General features: G+C 37.9%; 1 protein-coding gene across 1 annotated transcript; it reads right to left on the bottom strand.

Moving 5' to 3' along the window:
• Positions 1-1,877: 1,877 nt before the first annotated feature.
• On the bottom strand, positions 1,878-11,920 carry LOC127095849 (uncharacterized). Its single transcript, XM_051034481.1, has 3 exons — positions 11,399-11,920; positions 10,527-11,311; positions 1,878-2,064 (listed from the first exon to the last, which is right to left on the bottom strand). Exons 1-3 carry the CDS (start codon positions 11,918-11,920, stop codon positions 1,878-1,880), a joined length of 1,494 nt encoding a protein of 497 aa, XP_050890438.1.
• Positions 11,921-25,384: the final 13,464 nt, after the last annotated feature.

The raw sequence follows: 25,384 nt of genomic DNA, 5'->3' as shown, positions 1-25,384 counted from the left end.
TGACGGATTTGGCCTCTCCTTCCACCATGTTAACATTTGCCCCACCATGCTGCGGCATGGGATTGTTGACGATATTAGGAGCCGGCGCAAAGTTAATGGCCTTCGAGTCGATAAGGTCCTGAACTACGTGCTTAAAAGCTTTGCAGTTCTCAATAGTGTGGCCAGGTGCCCCAGAGTGGAAATTACACCTAGCATTGGCGTCATAACCCACCGGAAGTCTGCCAATGGGAGGAGCCAAAGTGCGTAACTGCATGAGTTGTAATTATTGAAGGCTGGGAAGCAACTGGGCATACGACATCGAAAGAGTGTCGAAGCGTCTGTCCAACATCTTCTGTCTTTGTTGATAGGCGGGTCTGTTACCCTGTTGTTGCTGGTATTGATTTTGTTGACGCTGAGGTTGTTGTTGTTGCACTGGTGCTGCAGCCGGAATGGTCACAGCTGCAACAAAAGGTTGTTGATGGTAATTCTGAAAGTTATTCCTACGGTTACCCCTGCTCTGATAAGAAGATATGGCATTTGCATCCCCTTCTCTCCTCTTCTGCCCTCCTATAAATGGCTTCTTCGTCCCTGATGATGATCCAACCCCACTTTGGATCTTACACGTCTTCAAGTAGTTCTCCACCCTCTCACCGGTAGAGACCACATCAGCAAAATTGGAGGCGTTGCAACCCACCAGACGCTCCAAGTAAGACCCAGGAAGTGTGTTCATAAACATGTTGGCCATCTCCTTCTCCAACATAGGAGGCTGAACACGGGAAACCGTCTCTCTCCAGCGTTGAGCATAATCTCTAAAGCACTCATTGCTCTTGAGAGATAGATTCTGAAGTTGGGTCCTGTCAGGTGCCATATCCGTGTTGTACTGATATTGCTTTACAAAGGCCTCAGCCAAGTCCCTCTAGCAGCGAATCTGGGCTCTGTCTAGCCTCATATACCATTCCAAGGATGCCCCAGCTAGACTGTCCTGGAAGAAGCACATGAGCAGCTTCTCATCATCAGAATATGCAACCATCTTGCGGAAGTAAGCTTGCACATGAGTCTTCGGGCAAGAGTTGCCATTGTATTTATCAAACACGGGGACTCTAAATTTTGGTGGAACTCTCACACCTGGGACCAGCCCCAAATCAGCAACGTCCACACCTAGAGCATTCTGCCCCTCCACAGCCTTCAACCTCTCCTCCAATCTCCGGAACATAGGGTCCATACCATGGCCCATGCCAAAATCTTCCTGAAGCAGGGTGAACTGATCCTCCTGATCATCATGAATGGGTTGTTGATCAGGGTTGACATGTGGGATCGGGATAGGCCCCGGTCCATTGGGTCTATTGGTCTCTCCAGTTGGAGGATCAATCACAATCTCCGGTTGAGCAGGGGGATTCCTCTGTATCATCTGTCTAAGCTCCTGCTGTCCTTGAGCCACTCCCTGGACCACGTCCATGAACTGATTCATGCGAATCCTCATCTCGGCGAGTTCTGCTTGTAGGCCTTCCATTGCTCTTTGTTAATTCCTTCTGGTACCGTACCGGTGAATGCCTGAGTCAGTTATCCTGCTAGTGGAACACCAAACAAAATGAGAACACCGCAGCAGTACCTGTTATGCAAGACATGCTAATTAATATGCAAATGCAATGACATGTTTATCAATTCCAAAGGGTATTCTAACCCCTTGATTCCAGCCTCACATCAGATAAATAGTGCAAGAAGATTGAGTCATGGATGAACTTCTGAGACCAAGATGTAATAAAGAGAAACTGTCATACAAACGAGTTCAAGGAGAAGGGCCTAAGCCAACAATACATCAAAAGAGGATCTCCACAACAAGCTTGTGGATCATCACTACAAAGCAACACAACAAGTAAACAGAGGAACAAAATCAGGAATCAGCCTCCTGTATACAACCCATAAGGACTGCTCCTAACTTCAACCAGTAGTGCCACCGTATTAGGATGATCTAGAGATTCTGTCAAACGCCGGATAAGCAAGTTCCTCTTATGAATAACCCCATCCAATTCGTTGATGTGCTCTATGTAATAATTCTCATTATCCTCCCCGAATACCTCTTTAAGTCTGGATTTCTTCAAACCCACCAGCATTTTGAGTTCTTCAATCTGTTCTTGAGCATTGTCGAGTTGATCTGTGATGTAACCATTGGTTGTACGGGCATACAGGAGCTCATTGTTCTTCTCCTTCAGCAGAGTCTTCAACTTCTCCATCTGACTAGTCAATTCGGCCACCATCTCCTCCTCTTTCGCCTTCCGAGAAGCTGAAAATGCATCCCATTGCTCTTGCCAACCAGCTAACTTACCACGGGCATCTGTTAACTGCTCATTGACTCGCCTCAACTTAGAACTGGATGACCCCAAGGCTTTGTCAGTTCTCCTGAAGAAGTCCACCTCCACAGCCAATTTCTTCTCCGCTTCCTCTTGCAATTTGACAGCTTCCCCCTTCTGATATTCTGCCTCATGGTACAGACGCACAAAGTCTTGCAACTTCACACTCAACTCTGAGTTTTCAGTTTGAAGTTCCTCCATGGCATTCTTCAATTTGTCATAATCCTCTCGGCTCAACATTGTTGACTGCTCAGGAGTTGGTGGATACAAAGGTTCTTTAATAGGAAATGGAAGACTAAACTCTTCGACTCTTCTCCGAAGCCAATCTTCATACTGAGGATAAGTCCTACAATCTCCCTTTCCAAGCACAGTCCTTCCTCTCTTGATCACCTTGAGCCAGGCCTCAGCTGCCTTATGGGATATAGTCAAATCAGATGAAGAATGGAAAAACAGAGATTCTTCCACATCTTTTTCCAAAGGCGGAGTCTTCAAAGCGTACCCAAACTGTCTGACTGCTAGAGAAGGATTATAGTTGATTCCCCCTCTTCTTCCTACCAACGGTACATTCGGGAAGTTCCCACAACTGTGAATAATATCCGCCCGAAGCAAGTTCCGGTCAGTCCACCAAGAAATATCTTTAGCTCTTATCCCCATCAACCTCTTTGACCAACTCAACGAGTCCTTGAGATCAACGAACGCTCCTGACTTGGGTAGGTGAGAACTGAACCACTTATAAAACAAGGGCGCACAACAATTCACCAATCCTCCTTTTCTATTCTCATTCCCGTGATGCACTGAATGAAAGAAATCTCCCAGCAAGGTCGGCACGGGATTTCCCAACACGAAGAGGCGTATTGCGTCTACATCCACAAATTTTGCAACATTAGGGAACAGGACAATCTCGTATACGCAAAGAGCCAACAGAGCATTGAAACACCTCCGATCACCATCTTCAAGCTTCTTCTTGGCTTCTCCCACTAAGAAACTCAGATGAAAACCACTGACTCCTCCTTTCTGACACATATTAGACTCCAAGACTGATTTCCCCAAATATGTGGCTGAAGCAACCATGCTGAAATCGGGAAGAAACTCGGAACTGTAGAATAGCAACTGCGACTTGATAGGAACTCTGAGAAAACTGAAAATCTCCTCCAAAGTAGGGACCAAGATATAGTCTGGGAATGTAAAATACCTCAATGGAGGGTCATAGAACTGCAGCAATGTAAAGAGAGCATCGTGTTGATCTTTGGAGAGAACCGTAACGAAACTTAGAATCAACCCATAATCCTTCCGGAATCTTTCTAGAGAGTCTTGATCCATTAACTTCATCAGCTGTTGAATAGGATCCAAACAAACCACAGGAAATCTGTAGGCGACATGTCTTTTTCTGCCAATATCCATCTTAGGAGAACCAGAAACCCCAACTAGAATCAAGAAGAAGATATAAACCCCTGGGAATAGATAAACATGTGTTAAATGATATGAATGCAAAATGATGTGATGCAATGCAGTGACATGGGAATCAAGATTGCTGTATCTGCTTGAACATCTGTCAGGTTGCACTGTCTGAAGAGAAAACCACTGAGGAACATATAAGAGACCGAAGCTCTGCTCCAATAAGAATACCAGAAAACCGGGTTGGTTAAAGGTTAAGGTTTCCTGAATTTAGCCCGCCCCTCACTGGTAGGTTCTAAGAACAGAAGTTTGTCAGCTTCTAACCCTTCAATCGAGAATAATACGTTTACCACTGAAAGTTTAGCATTATTACAAGACAAAATACCTCCACCGACTCCCCTCAACAGGACATCCTAAAAGCAAGTTCCCAGCCTCGGGGTCCTCGAATTGAGCAGCGAGAATGCGCCCACCAGAGCTAACATAACCGCGTCTCGGAGGAGGGGCCTCGACTGAGTCCTCGGGAAATGGTCACCAGAATCGACGATTTCTAAAGGAACATCTGTCGTTATGGAACACCCATAGGACTGAATATATCCAAAAGAAACCTCATCTGGGTGTGGGTCTTCATGAACGACTTAACGTAGCAACATGCTACGCAAGCCTCATGACTATCCACTCTAAAATCTGTGTGTACGCTCAAGCCTGGGTAGTAGGCTTATCTCTTATAGAACAACCCACCCTAACAAACAATCAACCCCACAGAGCCAACAGATACAACAATGATATGTACACAATGCAATAAGATAAAGTAGATAAATGCTGAAAGTAAATAACTGTGCAAAAGAACAAACACCCAACAAAAACTCACAAAAGCTAGGAGGGACTCGCATAGGGAAACCAGGGTCCCCAGCAGAGTCGCCAGCTGTCGCAACCATGCGAAAAACAACTGGCGAAAAGAAGAAAACAGAAGAGTCGCCACCGTTCGTTATTTATCCCAAAGGAGGAAAAGGAAACGATCGAAGAAAAACTGAAGAAAGGAAAAGACAAGGTCTCGCAACCAAATCTAGGGTCGGGAGTCGATTATGCGAAGGGAAGGTATTAGCTCCCCTACACATCTGTAGTACTCTACGGGATCCACTCTTGTTATTCTAGTTTAAAGGGTGTAGGTATATCTAAAGTACTATCTGCTAAAAGAAAGGGTCAAAAGAAAATGACTCGCAAGGATGTCGCATCCACTGCCTACGTATCTCATCTGAGTATGAGAATCAGAGTCTTCATAGCTCAGCTACCTATGGGTTAAAGAGAAGTGTGCTCGCTAAGACATCGCGTCTTATGCCTACGTATCTTATCTGAACATGAGAATCAGAGCAAAACGTAGTTCAGCTAACTACGGGAACAAGGGTCTCGATTGCAACTAGGGCAAGAGAAAGGGAAGGTCTCGATCGCAACGAGGGCGAGAGAAAAGAATCGAAGCAGGGGCGAAAGCAAGCAAAGATTAGTTGTTAGTCGTCAGTCAAAAAATACGACAAGACATTGCATCTCGTGCCTACGTATCTCATCTGAACATGAGAATCAGAGTTGTCGTAGTTCGGCTAACTAGGGGTTAAGGATTGCCATCTGAACATGGACTTACAAAAGAGGACATCAGTTGTGTCAAAGGAAGGTGGGCAATGTGTTGAACATTCTAGCAGTAGGTGTCGCAGCTCGCTGAATCGAGTCTTAGGCAATTACCTCTTTGCAATAGAACGGATTGACATGCCCCAAGATCGGAGACGCACGGAAGGTCTAAAAGTGGGGAATGTAACACCCCATTTTCTACCCACGAGTTATAACAACAAAATCAGAGTCGTAAAATTTTCTATAAATGGAATATTACATGTTCAACTTTAAACAATTTCCACTTTAAGGAATCATAACAATATGTAACACTTTTCTTAATTCGACAAAATAATGTCATTCACTCCAATAATTCAACTTCATAAAATCTTACGCAGCGGATTCATAAAAAAAATTCTTATCATCTTTAAGCAACATAAATACGACTTAACTTAAAGAGTAAACAACTATAATCCTTCAAACAATTTAAATTTTAGTAACAATTAAAAGATCCACAAAGCAGACACGCGACAATCCCCCCGAGTGCTACGTATCAGAGCGACTGACCACTGACCCGACCAACGGTAACCGACTACTTCTCAGGATTACCTGCACGTTGTCACATAAGGACAACATTCAACAGAAGGGGTGAGTTACAATAATTATAATCAATATATGAAAAACAATACAGTAATTAAGAATCGTACACAAACACCACTTCTCAATTAAATTAAATACCCATACAACAAACCAACAAAAATGCAACTCTAATGAGACTCGACTCGTCATGCATGTGGTACCATTCGGAGTAAAACTCCCAACTTAAAATTTGCCGATTTAACGAGGCATCAAGGCTTAAGCCTTCAACTTTTAACTTTTGCCAATCCAGGCCAACGTGGTGTGAGCAAAGCTCCGACTTAATGCATATGAATTTACATGACATACACGACTTTAAAATTCTGACAACATAATAATAATAGCAACACAACAATGTTTTCAACATAATCAACTTATAATCAACTTTGGCTCACCAAGCTTACAACTCAGTATCTTTAACAACTTTCCGTACACGGAATAACTTAACAACTCAGTCATACTTGTATCGACACTTCATAACATAAACCCAACAAAATTACTCATCAAAATTAACTATAATATTACCCGACTCACCCCGACGAATTTCATTAAATTCTGAGCAATTCGATTTTTTTCACTTTTCCAACAGCGTTAACCCGTTAACGTCCTGGGTTAACCCGTTAATGCAAGACAAAATACAATTTTTTTCAGTTTTTCAACAGTGTTAACCGGTTAACGCCCTGGGTTAACCTGTTAACGCAAGACAGAATGCAATTTTTCAGTTTTTCAACAGCGTTAACCCGTTAACGCCCTGGGTTAACCCGTTAACGCAGGACAGAATCCACTTCCTGGCAAATTTTAACAGTGTTAACCGGTTAACGCCCTGGGTTAACCGGTTAACGCAAGACAAACAACAATTTTTCACAATTCATAACAGTGTTAACCGGTTAACACCCTGGGTTAACCGGTTAACGCAAGACAGAAAGCTGTTCCTGCGCTAACACGAAGCAGAATGCAGAATTCTCCGCATTTTCCGCCGTTGGAGGACTTCCGGACCTCCGATTCCAATTCCGTAAAAAGCTACACTTTCGGAAAATCAAGACTCATCCAATTACAGATTCAATTACAGCTTTTAACATAACTTATTCATCTCAATTTTTCAGCATTCAACATCCCAATTAGGGTCAAATCAATGGCTTATCACTACCCATTACATGTTAACCCATAATCCCCATTAAACGACGATAAACCCCCCTTACCTTATTATTTTGGATCGAAGGTTGCTCTAAGAATCGGATTCCGGAAGTTTTTCTCTCCTTCCCTCTCGTTCGTACAACAGTTCTCAAATTCCTCCTCTGCTAACTTCTCTCCACTACTGTTTCTTTTTTTTTTTATCACTTCTTTTATTTTCTCTTTATTAAATTAACTAAATATCCTAATCTCTAATGGGCCTAATATAACACCTCTCATTTTACTAATTAGCACACAATGATAAGCCCACTTACTCAAATAACACCACAATTATATTATTATTTCTTATAATAATTTCTACGACTTTCGACTAATTTCCGACTAACCACAATAATTACTTAAATATTAAAAATAACAAATAATTATTTTTGGGCGTTACAACTCTCCCCCACTTAGAATATTTTCGTCCTCGAAAATTTACCTGCTTCAAACAGCTCAGGATAGGAGTCTCGCATCTTGCTCTCCAATTCCCATGTCATGCTTTCGCCCGCAGCTCCCAACCAAACGACTTTAACCAACACAATCTCTTTTCCTCGAAGAGTCTTTGTTTCACGATCTTCAACTCGTACAGGCTTTGTCTCCATTGTTAAATTATCCCGCACTTGCACATCATCCATACTAACCACATGAGACGGATCTGAGACATACTTCCGAAGCTGTGACACATGGAATACATCATGCAAATTCGAAAGATTAGGTGGTAATGCCATCCGATAAGCAACTTTTCCAACTCGTTCTAAGATTTGATACGGACCAATGAAGCGAGGAGTGAGCTTTTTAGACTTCAAAGCCCTCCCAACACCGGTCACAGGCGTGACTCTCAAAAACACATGGTCACCAGCTTGAAATTCTAAATCCTTCTTCCGCTTGTCATGGTAACTCTTCTGCCTACTCTGAGAAGCTTTCATCTTCTCTCGGATAAACTTCACTTTCTCGGTAGTTTCTCGAACTAACTCTGGTCCAAGTACTACACCCTCACCAGATTCGTGCCAACACAACGGAGTTCTACATCTACGACCATACAATGCTTCAAAAGGCGCCATTCCGATACTAGAATGGTAACTATTATTATATGTGAACTCGATCAATGGAAGATAAGTGTCCCACGAACCTCCTTGTTCAAGAACACAAGCTCTCAGTAAATCCTCCAATGACTGAATAGTTCTCTCAGTTTGGCCATCAGTTTGAGGATGATATGCCGAACTCAACCTCAACTTAGAGCCCAACGAATCTTGCAGACTTTTCCAAAATCCCGATGTAAACCTCGGATCTCTGTCTGACACAATACACAGAGGAACACCATGCAACTTTACAATTACTCGGATGTAAATCTCTGCCAACTTCGCAATTGGGTAAGTGATGTTAATAGGTATGAAGTGAGCTGACTTCGTGAGCCTATCAACGATCACCCAAATCGAATCATGCCCTCTTAAAGTAGCAGGCAGCCCCGTTACAAAGTCCATAGAAATGCTATCCCATTTCCATTCTGGAACTTCCAACGGTTGCATCAACCCAGCAGGCTTCTGATGCTCAATCTTCGACTTCTGACAAGTTAAGCACGCATACACAAAACGAGCCACATCTTCTTTCATTCCGGGCCACCAAAATATTTTCTTTAAATCCTGATACATTTTAGTAGCTCCTGGATGAATACTCAAACTGCTTCTATGACCCTCTTCTAGAATGCTTCTTTTCAAAATCGCGTCATCAGGAATACAAATTCTTTCCCCTAATTTCAACGCACCTCTCGCATCAATCTTAAAGTCACTCTTCTCTGATTGACCACAACGATTAAGGATATCTACTAATTTCACATCCAATTTCTGTGCCTCTCGGATACTATCCATAAAATCATTATTAATCTTTAGCATTCCTAGCATTACACTCTGCGGGGTTACTTCGCAAACCAAACTCATATCACGAAATTGCTCAATTAATTCCAACTCCTTAATCATCATTGCTGACACATGCAAGGTCTTTCTACTTAAAGCATCGGCCACAACATTTGCTTTTCCTGGATGATAATTCAAACCGAAATCATAATCCTTAAGCAATTCTAACCACCTACGTTGTCTCATGTTCAGCTCTTTCTGATCAAATAGATACTTTAAACTTTTATGATCGCTGAAAACTTCAAATCTGGAACCATAAAGGTAATGCCTCCAGATTTTTAGCACAAACACCACAGCAGCAAGTTCAAGATCATGCGTAGGATAGTTCTTTTCATGAATTCTTAACTGTCGCGACGCATAAGCAATTACTTTATTATTTTGCATGAGCACACCTCCTAAACCCATCAATGAAGCATCACAGTAAATTATAAACGGTTCCTCCGGATTTGGCAAAGTCAAAACCGGCGCCGACGTCAATCTCCTTTTTAATTCATTAAAACTCTCTTCGCACTGAACATCCCACACGAAAGCTTTACCTTTACAAGTTAATTTAGTTAACGGAAATGCTAACTTAGAAAATCCTTCAATAAACCTTCTATAATATCCAGCTAATCCCAAAAAGCTTCTAATCTCGGTAGCCGACTTAGGAGTCTCCCATTGCAATACAACTTCTACCTTGGAAGGATCTACAGCAATACCTTTTCCTGAAATTACATGGCCGAGAAAACTGACTTCTCTTAACCAAAACTCACACTTGGACAGCTTCGCATACAATTTCTTATCTTTCAAAACATCCAACACTAATCTCAAATGTTCCTTGTGCTCTTCTTCGGACTTAGAGTAAATCAAAATATCATCAATAAATACTACCACAAAATGGTCCAGATAAGTATGGAAAATATGATTCATGTATTCCATAAATACTCCCGGCGCATTAGTCACACCGAAAGGCATCACAGAATACTCATAATGTCCATACCGAGTTCTGAACGTTGTCTTCTGGATGTCTTCATCTTTCACTTTGATCTGATGATAGCCCGATCTCAAATCAATTTTACTGAACACACAAGCACCCACTAATTGATCCATCAAATCATCTATTCTCGGTAGTGGATACTTATTCTTGATCGTTACTTTATTCAATTGTCTATAATCAATACAAAGCCTCATACTACCATCTTTCTTCTTTACTAGCAACACTGGAGCTCCCCACGGTGACACACTTGGTCTTATAAACTTCTTCTCAAGTAAGTCTTCCAATTGCTTCTTTAATTCATACAATTCAGATGCCGACATTCTATACGGTGCCATCGAAACAGGCCTAGTACCAGGTACCAGATCAATAGTAAATTTAACTTCCCTCTCTGGCGGCACACTAGGAATTTCATCAGGAAAAACTTCAGGGAATTCTTTCACCACTAACAGTTCCTCAATATTAGCTTTACTCTCAACCGACAACGTCGCCATCAAAGAAAACATCTGAGCTCCCTCTTTCATCAATTTTCGCAATTCTCTGAAAGGTAATAAGTCAACTCCTTCCTCTTCAGGAGTGGAAAACCTCACCGACTTATGATGACAATTTATATGAACATAATTATACTCTAACCAGTTCATACCAAGAATTACATCCATCCCATCCAACGGCAAACATACTAAATCAACATAGAAATCTTTATCGAAGATCGACAAAGGACATTTTAAACATACCAAAGAAGTAGTTATTGATCCCTTAGCTGGGGTCTCAACAATCAATTCACCATCCAAAGCGGACAATTTTAAACCCAGTCTTCGAGCACAGTTAGCAGAAATAAAACAGTGTGTAGCACCGGTATCAATAATAGTAATTAAAGGAGTACCATTTATGAAACATGTACCTCGGATAAGTCTGTCCTCACTGGAGGTTTGAGTTCCGGTCAATGCGAACAACTTTCCAGTTTGAGATTTCTTTGGCTTCTGACACTGACTTCCAATATGCCCTTCTTCGCCACAATTAAAACAAATCATTTCCTTGTGCTTGCAATCAGCTATTGCATGGCCAGTCTTACCACAGCGAAAACACCTCTTTACTTCAGCAGTGCATACATTACTCTTATGACCAGCCTGACCACATTTGAAGCAAACTATACCAGCAGGAGCACCTCCTCTACTAGTCCTCTGAGCCGGAGCAGCTCCTTGTTTCCCTTTTCCCACTGGAGCATCATACGGCTTGCCACGGTTTTGATGTTGCTTGCCCCTGCGGTCACTGACAATCTTGTAATGAGCATTATTGTCTTCTTCAAATATCCTGCAGCTATCAACCAATTCAGTAAAAATGCGTATCTTCTGATACCCAACAACCTTCTTAATTTCAGAGCGCAGTCCGTTTTCAAACTTGATGCACTTTGAAAATTCAGCACCAGCACCAGTGTAATGAGGATAAAATTTGGACAGCTCCACAAATTTTGCAGCATAATCAGTGACAGACATGTTTCCTTGCTTCAGCTCAAGGAACTCAATTTCTTTCTTACCACGGACATCTTCCGGATAATACTTTCTCATGAATTCCCTACGGAATACATCCCAAGTAATGACTTCACCTGCCACGGTCAACCTCTCGTGAGTCTCTAGCCACCAGTCATCAGCTTCGACTGCTAGCATGTGAGTACCATACCGAACCTTCTGAGCTGGAGTGCAATCCATAACACGGAAGATTCTCTCGATCTCTTTCAACCATCCCAAGGCTGCATCAGGATCATGCTTCCCTTTAAACACCGGCGGATTCTCTCTTTGAAAAGTCGCCAAGCTACGTGATCCAGCATCTCCACCAGTATTTGGCAAGTTCTGCACAGCTTGTGCCATCGCTTGCATTGCGGCAGCCATTGCAGCGTCATTCCTTCCAGCCATTTCAACTTATCACTACAACACAACTTAAAAGTTAGATTAGTAACAATACACAATTGTTAAACAGTAACGACACGACAACTGGCCGGACAGACCGACCTGCTCTGATACCACTAATGTAACACCCCATTTTCTACCCACGAGTTATAACAACAAAATCAGAGTCGTAAAATTTTCTATAAATGGAATATTACATGTTCAACTTTAAACAATTTCCACTTTAAGGAATCATAACAATATGTAACACTTTTCTTAATTCGACAAAATAATGTCATTCACTCCAATAATTCAACTTCATAAAATCTTACGCAGCGGATTCATAAAAAAAATTCTTATCATCTTTAAGCAACATAAATACGACTTAACTTAAAGAGTAAACAACTATAATCCTTCAAACAATTTAAATTTTATTAACAATTAAAAGATCCACAAAGTAGACACGCGACAATCCCCCCGAGTGCTACGTATCAGAGCGACTGACCACTGACCCGACCAACGGTAACCGGCTACTTCTCAGGATTACCTGCACGTTGTCACATAAGGACAACATTCAACAGAAGGGGTGAGTTACAATAATTATAATCAGTATATGAAAAACAATACAGTAATTAAGAATCGTACACAAACACCACTTCTCAATTAAATTAAATACCCATACAACAAACCAACAAAAATGCAACTCTAATGAGACTCGACTCGTCATGCATGTGGTACCATTCGGAGTAAAACTCCCAACTTAAATTTTGCCGATTTAACGAGGCATCAAGGCTTAAGCCTTCAACTTTCAACTTTTGCCAATCCAGGCCAACGTGGTGTGAGCAAAGCTCCGACTTAATGCATATGAATTTACATGACATACACGACTTTAAAATTCCGACAACATAATAATAATAGCAACACAACAATGTTTTCAACATAATCAACTTATAATCAACTTTGGCTCACCAAGCTTACAACTCAGTATCTTTAACAACTTTCCGTACACGGAATAACTTAACAACTCAGTCATACTTGTATCGACACTTCATAACATAAACCCAACAAAATTACTCATCAAAATTAACTATAATACTACCCGACTCACCCCGACGAATTTCATTAAATTCTGAGCAATTCGATTTTTTTCACTTTTCCAACAGCGTTAACCCGTTAACGTCCTGGGTTAACCCGTTAACGCAAGACAAAATACAATTTTTTTCAGTTTTTCAACAGTGTTAACCGGTTAACGCCCTGGGTTAACCTGTTAACGCAAGACAGAATGCAATTTTTCAGTTTTTCAACAGCGTTAACCCGTTAACGCCCTGGGTTAACCCGTTAACGCAGGACAGAATCCACTTCCTGGCAAATTTTAACAGTGTTAACCGGTTAACGCCCTGGGTTAACCGGTTAACGCAAGACAAACAGCAATTTTTCACAATTCATAACAGTGTTAACCAGTTAACACCCTGGGTTAACCGGTTAACGCAAGACAGAAAGCTGTTCCTGCGCTAACACGAAGCAGAATGCAGAATTCTCCGCATTTTCCGCCGTTGGAGGACTTCCGGACCTCCGATTCCAATTCCGTAAAAAGCTACACTTTCGGAAAATCAAGACTCATCCAATTACAGATTCAATTACAGCTTTTAACATAACTTATTCATCTCAATTTTTCAACATTCAACATCCCAATTAGGGTCAAATCAATGGCTTATCACTACCCGTTACATGTTAACCCATAATCCCCATTAAACGACGATAAACCCCCCTTACCTTATTATTTTGGATCGAAGGTTGCTCTAAGAATCGGATTCCGGAAGTTTTCTTCTCCTTCCCTCTCGTTCGTACAACAGTTCTCAAATTCCTCCTCTGCTAACTTCTCTCCACTACTGTTTCTTTTTTTTTTATCACTTCTTTTATTTTCTCTTTATTAAATTAACTAAATATCCTAATCTCTAATGGGCCTAATATAACACCTCTCATTTTACTAATTAGCACACAATGATAAGCCCACTTACTCAAATAACACCACAATTATATTATTATTTCTTATAATAATTTCTACGACTTTTGACTAATTTCCGACTAACCACAATAATTACTTAAATATTAAAAATAACAAATAATTATTTTTGGGCGTTACAGGGAAGCTCTGCCCTAGAGTTGTCATGCAATGTGGACCTATGTGTTAGGGTTTACAATGGGGGAACATCTACCTAATGTTAACATGCAAAGAATAAGGGAATTCTACCTATGTTATCATACAAAGGGTTCTACCTAATGGGTGCTACCTAAACGGAACAAGAGTCGACGGATGGAGCAAGGAGAGGAACCGAGGATAAGGGTAGATGGTGATACCTGAAGCAATCAACTTACAGGTAGATGGCGATGCCTGAAGCAATCGACTTACAAGAGAAATGGCGATGCATGAAGCAATCGACTTACAAAAGGATGGATGAATACGTGCTAGTTCTGTTAAGTTTTGAAAATGATTACTCGGCGTTGGATCGAGCTTTTGATCTTGTTTTGAAATGGTTATCGGATGTTCATTTTAATTCTTGTATTAATAGATGAATAAAGAATGAAAGAATAAATATTATACACTTCATGGGAGAGGGGTACATTTGTTATGAATGGGGATTGTTCATGGCAATCAAACAATAAGAATATATGCCTCATACATCATACAAGTAGGCAACAGTTATTAATCAAATCAGATAAGTAAACAAGTGTATAATCAAATCAAAGAATCAAATAATGGAGCATTAAACAATGCATGGGAGTATAAACATGTTAAACAATCAAGCAATAGAAAACATGGATGAAAGAAACAAGTGCAACAAATATCAGATGTATCAGACGGATGAAAATATGTACCAAAAGGGTTCACTGAATAATTAAATCAGGAAATGAGGTAAGGATCAAATAAAATCAAGATACAAGGCCTCTAATACATGGCATATGAGATGAACAAGGGAAGATCAAAAGATCTCTTCAATTGCCATAAGCAATCCCTAAGTCAAACATCGATCATAAAGAAGTCAAGTGAAAATTCAAGTCAACTTAAAAAATATCAAATAAATAGTAAATTAATCAAGAAAATTATGAAAAATTAAACTAAGTTAGGTGGGGTCAGGACATCATTATCCCCCAAAAATATTTTAAAAATAATGAGAATTGATGTATGAATTAATTGAAATAAAATAGAGGTCAAACTAAAAGTCAACCAACAAAGTAAATCAAGAATAAATTGAAAATGGGAAATAAAATTCCAAGAAAAGGTCAGGTTGACCATGGGACAGTGGTCAACCTTCATCCTAAAAATCAAGAACTAAAAATAATTTTAAGTCATAAAAATAAAATTAAGAATTAAATATGTGCTAAAATGGACCATTTAGAATAAACAATTAAAAATAAAATATTAGTATTAAATAAATACGAAAATAAAAATTAAATAATGCATCAAGAATGTGGAAAATATTTTTTGGGTATTTTTATGAATAAAGAAAATATTTTAAATCAATTAAAATCAAAACAGAAAATAAATGTGAATTGAAAAAAGAAAATGAAAAGAGATGTGTATTTGTACTGATGGGCCTTGAAATGCAGGGTGTGAAAAGCAAATGGCGTTGGCCCATGGTCCAATCTAACTTAAATCCAGCGTGACACATACTAAGTGAACATTTTAATAAAAATAACATGTAACATGATGTCGACTGGTCACGTTTCACTTAAACACTACAAGACAAAAAACCATGGGCGGCCACGATTAAAACAAGAGCATTGGATCTAGCGGTCCTCAAGGCGACACGCCATCGTCTCCTTCATTGGACCAGAAAAGCCCTAGCACCATGCTCATGCACACGCGAAACATGCAGTGGATTTTTCCAATCTTCAACTCAAAAACGCAAACATGATAGTGCACCAAAAACCATGAAATAAAAACCAGAATTCAAGTATGGAATGTGTAGAATAACATGGTATCTTGTTTTAGGTAAAATGATGGCTTAAACATGGAGAAATGTTGTCAACAAGGTGACAACATGGGCACGGGTATGAACATAAAAATAACAACACAAACTCAGCAACATGGACAAGCATATGGTTGGCATTGTAAACAAGCATGAAACAAACATGAGCATGATTAGCATGGAAATGATGATGAGCATGGTAAACAACATGGTAATGGCATGGATGTATCAAACATAAGAGTGAGCAAAACAAATAGCCATGGAGTAAGATGATTACCTAGTGGAAGCTAGGTCCACTTCCTCTTGGTTGTGGAGAAAATGGAAGAAGAAATGGTGCTTCAAACTTGAGAAATGGAAGAGGAATGAAAACAGATCTCTAATGCTTCTTGCCTTGCTTAGCTCGAAAATCATAGCCACCTTGCTTTCAGGTTAGGGTTTAGGCTTAAATATGATGGGTCAAGTGTCCTTAATGGGCTCAAAATGATCTGTTTGTGAGGTGAGCAAAATGTGCATTTGGTGGCAATGTGAGGTGGTGTTAGAAAATTGCTCATTTTGGCAAAGTTTAAGTGAATGGGAAAAAAGATGCATGGCCAAATGAGGTAAAAATGTGGGCTGGTTTGCTTGGTCTGGCTGCAGCATGGCTTGGAATTCATTTCAAGATGGTGACTTTGTGGCCATGTATCTTGATGAGCAAGCCACCAAATGATGAGATGATGCAAACAGTGGAAAGATCTCATGGAGCATAGCATCTTTCATGTTGAGCACAAGTTGAAATGATGAATGGAAGAAGGTGAAAAATGGCCCTCAAGATCATGTCTCAATATTGCAAAATGGTTGGGCCAGTTTGGCCTAACATGCTGCCTAGAAATTCAAGTCATGATGCCAACTTTAGATGAATGCATCTCTCAAACCATGGATCCAAATGAGATGATTCCAAAAGGAGGTGAAAGAGGACATGACAAGGTATAATTGTTGTGAAGAAAACATTTTCAATTGGTGCCTTGAAGTGCAAGAAAACTAGCCAAGAAGTCTTGACAAACTTTGAAGATTTTGAGACTAAGAAAATTTTCTAAGTGTCCTAAAAAAATGTCTCACTTTGACCAAGCATAACTTTTTCAATTTTGATCCAAATGGAGCAAACTTTATATCTCTAGAAAGCTTGGAACAAGAGGAACAACTTTCATGTTGGAGAAATTTTCAAATGGAGCTTTTATCTTGATGGAAAATGGGCTTAAAGTGAGTGCAACAATCATGAAAACTTGCCCTAAATGGAAAGTCAACCATTTCCAAATTAAGTAACTTTTCCAATTCATGATTAAATGATGAATCTAAGATCCAACCTTGATCAAATTTCACATGTAAGCTCCCCTAGGCATGGACTTTGAGATTCCACTCTCAAAATGTCAGGAGTTGACTTTTCTGGCCCCATAGTTGACTTTTCCCAAACTGTCTGATCCCGATTCCAATGATCAATTGAAGCACTTCTGGCTCAAATAAAAAGATGATTTTTTGTATGTAGACCCTTGTGGACATATGGAGGGCCATGGAAAAGAGTTTCACCCAAAGAATCAGAAATAAACTGATTTTATACCAAACCCTAGTTTTAAGGCAAAATGATCAAGAATTGATTGCACTGATTACCAATGGATCTTTCTGAGATAATTGTGAGTCTTCCTAGGCCAAGATGCCTCTCTAATCATGACATGGATGAGCCCCTCTACTTCCAACCAAATATTGCTTGTTGCAGATAGCCATGAAACCCTAATTTCCTGATTAAATCCAGATGAACACTCTGATAGCTCTGAATCCTTCACTGATGAATTGAGGACCATAGTAAGATACCTGGAGCCCCCCGAGACCCTTGAGACTTGTATATTTAGAAAATGAAGTCCAATTCTCAATCTTGCTTTGTGTAGGCTCCTTCTGTTAAGGAGTGATCAATCAAAACCTGATTCCTAAGTCACTAATGCAGTATGTAATGAGTATGACCTAGTATGATACTAATGAAGTGTAAAACACAATCCCATGCTTCCAGGAAAAAATGAAGGGTAAATTTTGGGGTATTACAATTAGCACGTAGTAAAATCTCATAGGTTCTTGTTTATCGCATGATAAAACCAAGTTTAGGTTAAAGCTTATCCTGATATTAAAAGCTTGTTTTGGTTCGAGATCAGCTCGGTGGTGAAATCTCACAGGTTATTGGTCAGTCCACTATAAAACCAAATTTTAGGTTCGAGAGCTCATTTCAGTTTTAAAAGCTCCCAAAGTTCTTTTGAAGCTTTAAGACTATCCGCTCCAAGATTCTTGTGGAAAGGAGAGTAACCGCTTCAATCCTCCGTTTAGAAGGAAGACTCGCTTATTTTCTTCCGTGTTTGATGTTTGGTTGGATGTTAGTCATAAACTTCATTTTTTCTTATATAAGGGGGTTCAAGAGTTTAACCTATTAAAAGATTTTAATTTGATTAGATACTCTCACGATCAATTCTTGGGGAGAGGATTAGTTATTTTTCTCTTTTGACCGAACTTCTATAATTTCTCGTGTCTTTTCTTTTCCCTTAACTCTTTAACTTCCGCACTTTACATTCTGCAATTTTATTTTTCTACTGCTTAATCTTAAACACTTCACTAAAAAAAATTCAAACTCTGATTTGAAATCTTAAAGTTTTTCAAAACCATATTTTTCTGAAACACATAATTTACCATCCTCTTGTATGTCAAGTCACATGAACAACAAGTGACATTAAAGCCTAACTCCTATTTAAGGACTAATCGTCTCATGAGGAAGATGACTTCTAATAAGATATCATTTTTAAACACACCACCACTCTTCAATTATAGTATATTTTATATTTGGCAAGATAGGTTTAAAATGTTTATTCAAAGCATCAATCATGAATTATGGGAAACAATCAATGATATGTTTATCCCTACTTACCAAGTAAATGAAAAAGTAGTAGATAAACTTGATTCCCTCTGGACCAAAGAGGAAAAGAGAAAGTTTGATATAGATTTTAAAACCAAGAGCTTTATAAAAATGTCTCTAGATGATAGTAAATTTTTCTATGTTCATCAATGGAAAACCGCCAATAAAATATGAGATACTCTTTAGATGATATATGGAGTCTCTCCAAGTATCAAACAAGAGAATATGAACACATGAGGCAAAGAAGATGAAGATACCACCTTTAGATGTTTTTTAAAATTTCAAAATATTAGAAATTATATTGGAACATTCGTCACTAACCAATGTCTAAAAATTAAGAATTGGAAGTTTAATCTAATCCTTAAATCAAAAGATGAAAGATGAGAGCCTTCATAAATTTTAGGAAAAATATAGAAAAAATGAGATTATAGATAAGTTGATTGAACTAGATCAATTACTCAAACATGAAGAAACAAAAACAAAGAATTCATCATACTCCTATCATACAACTCCAGTAGAATCCTTTGAACGAACATATTCAATAGTTGAACGATCATCAGAAGATTCAACATCAAATGAAGGAACCTCATGTTTAAGAAATGGTGAATAAGAATAAGTTTCTTCAATATTCAAACAAATAGGAGGAGGATAGACCTCAACCTTGGGGTAAAATATGAAAGAACCATCTTCCAATGAAGAATATGAAGTTTACTCAAGGGCATCCTACGAGGTAGATATTGTTCCATCAACTAATCATCTTACGAATAACTATTTTGAATGAGCGGTCACTAAGAGAGAAAATAATAAAATTAGGGAATGTACTTTAGGTCTTAAGGAAACTATAAGATATCTTGAAAAAATTATTAAAACATTCAAGATAGAAATAACTAAGATCATAAATTCAAAAGAAATATGTGAGAAATGTGTCTCCCTGAAAAGGGAAGTAATTGATTTATGCGAGACCATATGTAAGTTTACCCAAGGGAAAGAGAAACTTAACTTGATCCTATCGGTACAAATATTTACCATAAACAAGAATGGACTAGTATTTAAAAAAGATAGAAAATATAGTAAAGGTTTAGATTATAAAAATTGTCCATTTTGCAAGTGCACAGACTACAAAAGAGTTGGCTATTTAGTGCCTTTTTGTTTTTAAAAATTGAAAATATCTAAATGCAAAAACCTTAGATCTTCTGGAGCTAATGTACCTGGGCCCAAGAAGTTGCAAGCAACAAATGTGAAACCTTTGTGTTTTACAGGTACGCTTTGCAACTCAAAGTTCTAGCGATTATCTATGGAGTTATGCAAAGAAAGAATATACTTCTAAGTATATAATATGTATGAATTATTTGTTCCAAGAATGCACAATGATGGGAAATATCAAGTGGAGTGATCAAAGAAAAGGTTATTGAGAATATATCAACATTTATGAACCTTAGTGATCATTTGAGTAGACATGTATGTAATGGACTTATTCATCTCATTGTTTATACCAAATCCTGTATCCAACGATGTGTAGAGATATTCACACCATAATATGCTTGGTGTTTCCCTTTAAAGGGAGTTTTTTTTATCAAAACCTTTTGATATGAGAGGTAGTACACCATTTTAAGGTTTAAATGATCGGAAAACTCTGATTAAATCCTTTAAAATAGTGGTTTTATTCTTTGCTCATCTCGATAGAATATTTCCACTAACCAAAAAGATGAGTTTCTAAATGTTTTTAGAAAGGAGGTGCAATAAAGTTAAATTGGGGTGTAGAAAAGCAATTAAAATCCAGCACAATACCTAAAGGTGCACCAAAGTGGTTGAACATTGAAAGCCCAATCGATCGATATTGTGGCAATCAGTTGCAGAAGCTTGACGCACCTATTTTTAGATCATATCCAAGCCAAAATTTCTGTCTAAGCAAAGTAAATCTTAACATTGATGATGAACGTACAAAATACTGAGAGATTTGATTCACCAACCTATTGAAGCCATTAGCCAATCAATTGACACTCTTGTTTTGAAAAGATTTCACCTTGATTTTTAATTAGTATAATCTTCATTGACTGCTTGCCAAAAATACATAATCAAATCATCATATGACACACTATAAATAGGTATTCATCTTTCATCTTTTTGCATTGCATATATCTGTAAGTACGAGATTGTTCTTCAAAATCATCATGGCTCCCCAAAAGATAAACTCTATCACCAGTCATTTCTCTGACTTTTTCACTACCAAACAACAAAAGATAATTTTTTTAGAGATTTTGGTGATCGATCCCTTGTAAGAATTCAGATCCTAGATCCAAAAGACTTCAAGGAATGGGAATTCTTTAAAACCTTCGAAGAACTCAATCTATCCACCTTCCTTTGTATCCCCTCCCAAAAGGTATATCCATCTTTAGTCAAGATGTTCTACTTGAATCTTCACCTCACAGATGGAATACTTCAAACTGAAGTAAAAAGGTATAGAATAACTCTATCAGTAGAAGAATTTAGAAATATTCTAAGTCTTCCTCATGAAGACACCATCGTCGAACTCGGAGACAAAGTAGACAGATACAATCACAAGCTCGCTGCATCCTTTATAATGAAAGAGCCATCACTCACCATACTAAATCCCTTCACGGTTGGATATATCCACCCTAGGAGTCTTATGATTCACTATGTAATCAATCACATACTAAGAAAAAGCAACTTTAGCCTCATAACCCAAGTTGATCTAGAAACAATATGGTTAATAGAAAATAAAATCAAGTTAAACTAGGCAGAATAAGTGATCAAGTACATGATGGAAAACAAGAAAGAAAGAGTATGAGTGCCATATGGAAATCTAATCATGAAGATTCTTGATACAATTTCAGAGATGAAGAGTTCAAGTAATAAACAACTAAAATAGGAGAATCAGTCCTACCATCAATGAAATTTAAGATGATCAATGGAAAAATAACTGAAAAAGCCTCTCTCAAATAAGAAGAAAATAAAATAAAATAGTCAAAAAGCACCCATACCATAGAGTTAGACGACTTCAACTACTGTATTGCTCAACTTCCAACAACTAATGACATGCTCAAAGTCATAATTGGAAATATAAATGTGATTAATGACAAGTTTGACTTCGTAACCCGACACTTCATCCCAGGCCAAACACAATTACCTGAAGACTTGTTCTTCTATGATGATCTTGATGTATAATAGTCTCACCTATGTGTTTGAATTCATGTTATTTCCTACTTTCTGTAACTCTTAAAACCAACAACTTTCCTTCTTGTACTTTAAATTCGTAGTAATTTCTATTAATAAAACAAGTTTTTCTATACCTAGAGGCTTAATTACCCATGTCTGGATTTTAAATTTATCGTAATGCATCTTTACTCGCCTTTTTGATTTCAACAAAGGGGGAGAAGTATACCCTCAGGGGGGAATAAAGTATTCTCTCTACTAAATTTAAGGGGAGTTTGATTACCCCAAATATTTTTTTGTTTCTTTTACCACATCCATGAGAGATGAGTTGTCATAAACAAAAAGGGGGAGAATGCGGAACCTTGTTTTTCAGGTCATAGAACATGATTTTGATGATGACAATTATTAAATATGATTATGCCTTAGATAGTGATAAAAACTAAAGTCAAGCATAAAGTAGTTAAAATATTAAAGATGCAAACCAGGATATTTAGGTTTGATGGACTTGAATATCAGATGATGGCAACTAAATGGAATGTAACTCAAGCCTCATCACCAAAGTAAACTCGAGTAAGTGTCTCTAAGGATGAAACATTGGACAAGTCTTGAAGTATAATAAATCCCTACCTCAATTAGTCTGAGTGAACACTTTGTAAAGCATAAAGGCATTCTCATAAAAGTGCATGGCTAAATATCACACTCACGAAAACAATTTTTAAAATGATTCTCTCAAGAATTTTTTTTCAAAAATGTCTTTAAGTCGTGCCAGGTGAGTTAAGAGTTGTCAAAATAGTTTTGGGTAAAAATTTGTTTGTGCCAATTGATTGACACTTTATCCCAATCGATTAGGCCAGTTCAAAAATATGCCTTAAGCAATTAGGACATCATCTTAATGAGGTGTAACAGCTAAATATATTTCATTTCCTTTTTTAATTTAGTAGTCAATTAATTTGAAGGCAATAAATTGATTAGTATATGTTTCCAATCGATTGGAGAGTCATAAAAGGCCATACAATCATTTTCATTTTTGTGCCAACCTCTAGACTATAAATAAATGTCCCTTCCCACTTTCAAAATCATCCAAAAATATGTTTTTACTTTTCACTTCTCTTTCTCTCTCTAAAACTTCTTTTGTTTACTTTCTCTCAATATGAAATTAGCTGAAGTGCTTTTCGAGAAAATCATTTTACGAGTGTGGAAGTTATAGTTCTTGAAGGCTAGCTTTGTAAGTTCACCAAGGAACTTTTTTTATACCTTGGTTTAACATTTTATCCATTTAGGGATTATTTTTTTGGATTTGAAGCTAAACCTATAAAAAAAAACTTAGGTTTGAGATTTGTATGATCAAGTCTCTTGTTTAGGTTCGAGATTAGCCCGTGGTAAAATCTCATAGGTTCTTGTTATCCCGTGATAAAACCAAGTTTAGATTAATGCTTAGTCTGGTATTAAAATCTTGTTTTAATTCGAGATCAGCCCGATGGATAAATCTCACAGGTTATTGGTTAGTCCAATAAAAAACTAAAGTTTAGGTTCGAGAGCTCATCCCGGTGTTAAAATCTCCCAAAGTTTGTTTGAAGCTAGAATACCATCCTCTCCAATATTCTTGTGGAAAAGAGACTAAAAACTTTGATTCGTCATTTGGAATGAAGACTCACTGCTTTTCTTGTGTGTTTCCTATTTGGTTATAAGTTAACCATAAACTTCATTTTTCTTTGTATAAGGGAGTTCGAGAGTTTAACCTACTAAAAGATCTTAAGTTTATTTGATATTCTCATGAATAATTATTGGGGTGAATATTAGGTCTTTTTCTATTTTGACCGAACCTCTATAATTTTTGATGTCTTCTCTTTTTCCTTAACTCTTTAATTTCTACTATTTAAATTCTGCAATTTTATTTTTCCTCTTCTTAATCTTAAACACTTTTCTAAAAATGTTTTCAAACTCTGATTTTAAATCTCAAAGTTTTTCAAAACCATATTTTTCTGAAACACACAATTCACCGCCCTCTTGTGTGTGAAGTCACATGTCCAACATGAAGTCCAACATACAATATTGTCTTAAGAAGCGACAAAGATCTTTGCTATGAAGTCCAACATACAATATTTCCTTAAGAGGCAACAATTATCTTCACTATGAAGTCCAACATACAAAATAAAGCCTTAAGAGACAGCAAGGATCTTTGCTATGAAGTCTAGCATATAAAATATTGAGAAAATGTTACTGTTTGTCATAAACGTTTCAGAAACTGTTCACAAATACACAATTATAATGTCTATTGGAAATTACAATAATCTAACTGTAATAGTATTTAAGATGAAGGATGTTCCAAGTTTAAGGTAGGAGTTCTTCATCTAAATCCTACAACTTGTACATCCCGTGAGGAAGCTTTTGGAATATGTGATATGATCCTTCCTAGTTGGTTGCAGTTTTCCATATTGAGTGGGAAGAACCACTTGCTTCAAGACTAGGTTTCCTTCTCGCATCTCCCTAGGCTTGAATCTAGAGTTGTACATTCTAGCGACTTTGTGTCTAGCGGTGAATTCTCGTACATAGGCGTCTTCTCTCAATTCGTCGACCAAATCCTCCATGCACTCCAATCTTGCCTTATTTACCTCTTGATTAAATTGAGAACGTCACCACAAGGGCATTTCAATCTCTTCGGGAAGAATTCCATCTACTTCGTGCAACATGGCAAATGGGGTTTCCTTGGTAATGGAGTGAGGGGTGATGTGGTATGACCATAATATTTCATGGAGCAGTTTCGCCCATAATGAAGGTTCAAAAACATAATAAATAGGGGGTTTGAATTAACTTTCTAGATTAAAACTTTTTTTCAACCCAAGAGCACAAACATAAAATATTCAACAAAGATAAAAGGCACAATTATGTTTATCCTGGTCCGCTGTTAACTAAGATACGTCCAGTCCACCCACCAGAGTGGTTTCTCCTTCTCAATAAGGACTTAATAAACTAATCAAAGACTTGATTACAAACTCAATGACAACATGTCAAAGACTTCTTGAGAATCTTGACTATAAACTAGTCTCTCAAGGTATTTAACCAAAGGTTAAGAATATAAGATTTTATTTACAAGTTGCTTCTAAAATAGGCAAATACATAAATTAAAAATCAAATATTACACTTAAGAAATATTTTCAAGAAATTATTCTAAGAATATGAACATGATAGTTTTCTTAGTGTAAAAACTCTTCTTTATTTCTTTTACGTGTGTTCTTCAGTGTTATACAATGTTGTCACTTTTCCAATCTTTCAAAACCTATTTATATAGATGATTAATAGATCCATCAGAGGGTGGAATTGGATTATCCTCAATATCAAAGATGTATGTGAAGGTGAGAAAAACAAGAAAGGGGGGTTTGAATTGTTTGGAAAATAAGCGCTTTTTCAAAATGAAAATCACAC

The sequence above is a fragment of the Lathyrus oleraceus genome, chromosome 6 (assembly GCF_024323335.1).
Source record: "Lathyrus oleraceus cultivar Zhongwan6 chromosome 6, CAAS_Psat_ZW6_1.0, whole genome shotgun sequence".
NCBI classification, from domain to species: domain Eukaryota; kingdom Viridiplantae; phylum Streptophyta; class Magnoliopsida; order Fabales; family Fabaceae; genus Lathyrus; species Lathyrus oleraceus.
Note: the sequence above shows the minus strand (reverse complement) of the source record. Positions and strands in the feature narration are given on the sequence as shown.

Bases quoted from the DNA above. Each gene is read 5' to 3' on its own strand.
- LOC127095849 (XM_051034481.1), bottom strand. From the start codon at position 11,920: ATGGCTGGAAGGAATGACGCTGCAATGGCTGCCGCAATGCAAGCGATG. The intron at 11,312-11,398 runs GGACTGCGCTCT...AGGATATTTGAA, and splicing joins AGTGCATCAAGTTTGAAAAC to GAAGACAATAATGCTCATTA. The intron at 2,065-10,526 runs GGGAGCTCAGAT...GAAGAAATCCAG, and splicing joins TTGCGAAAATTGATGAAAGA to ACTTAAAGAGGTATTCGGGG.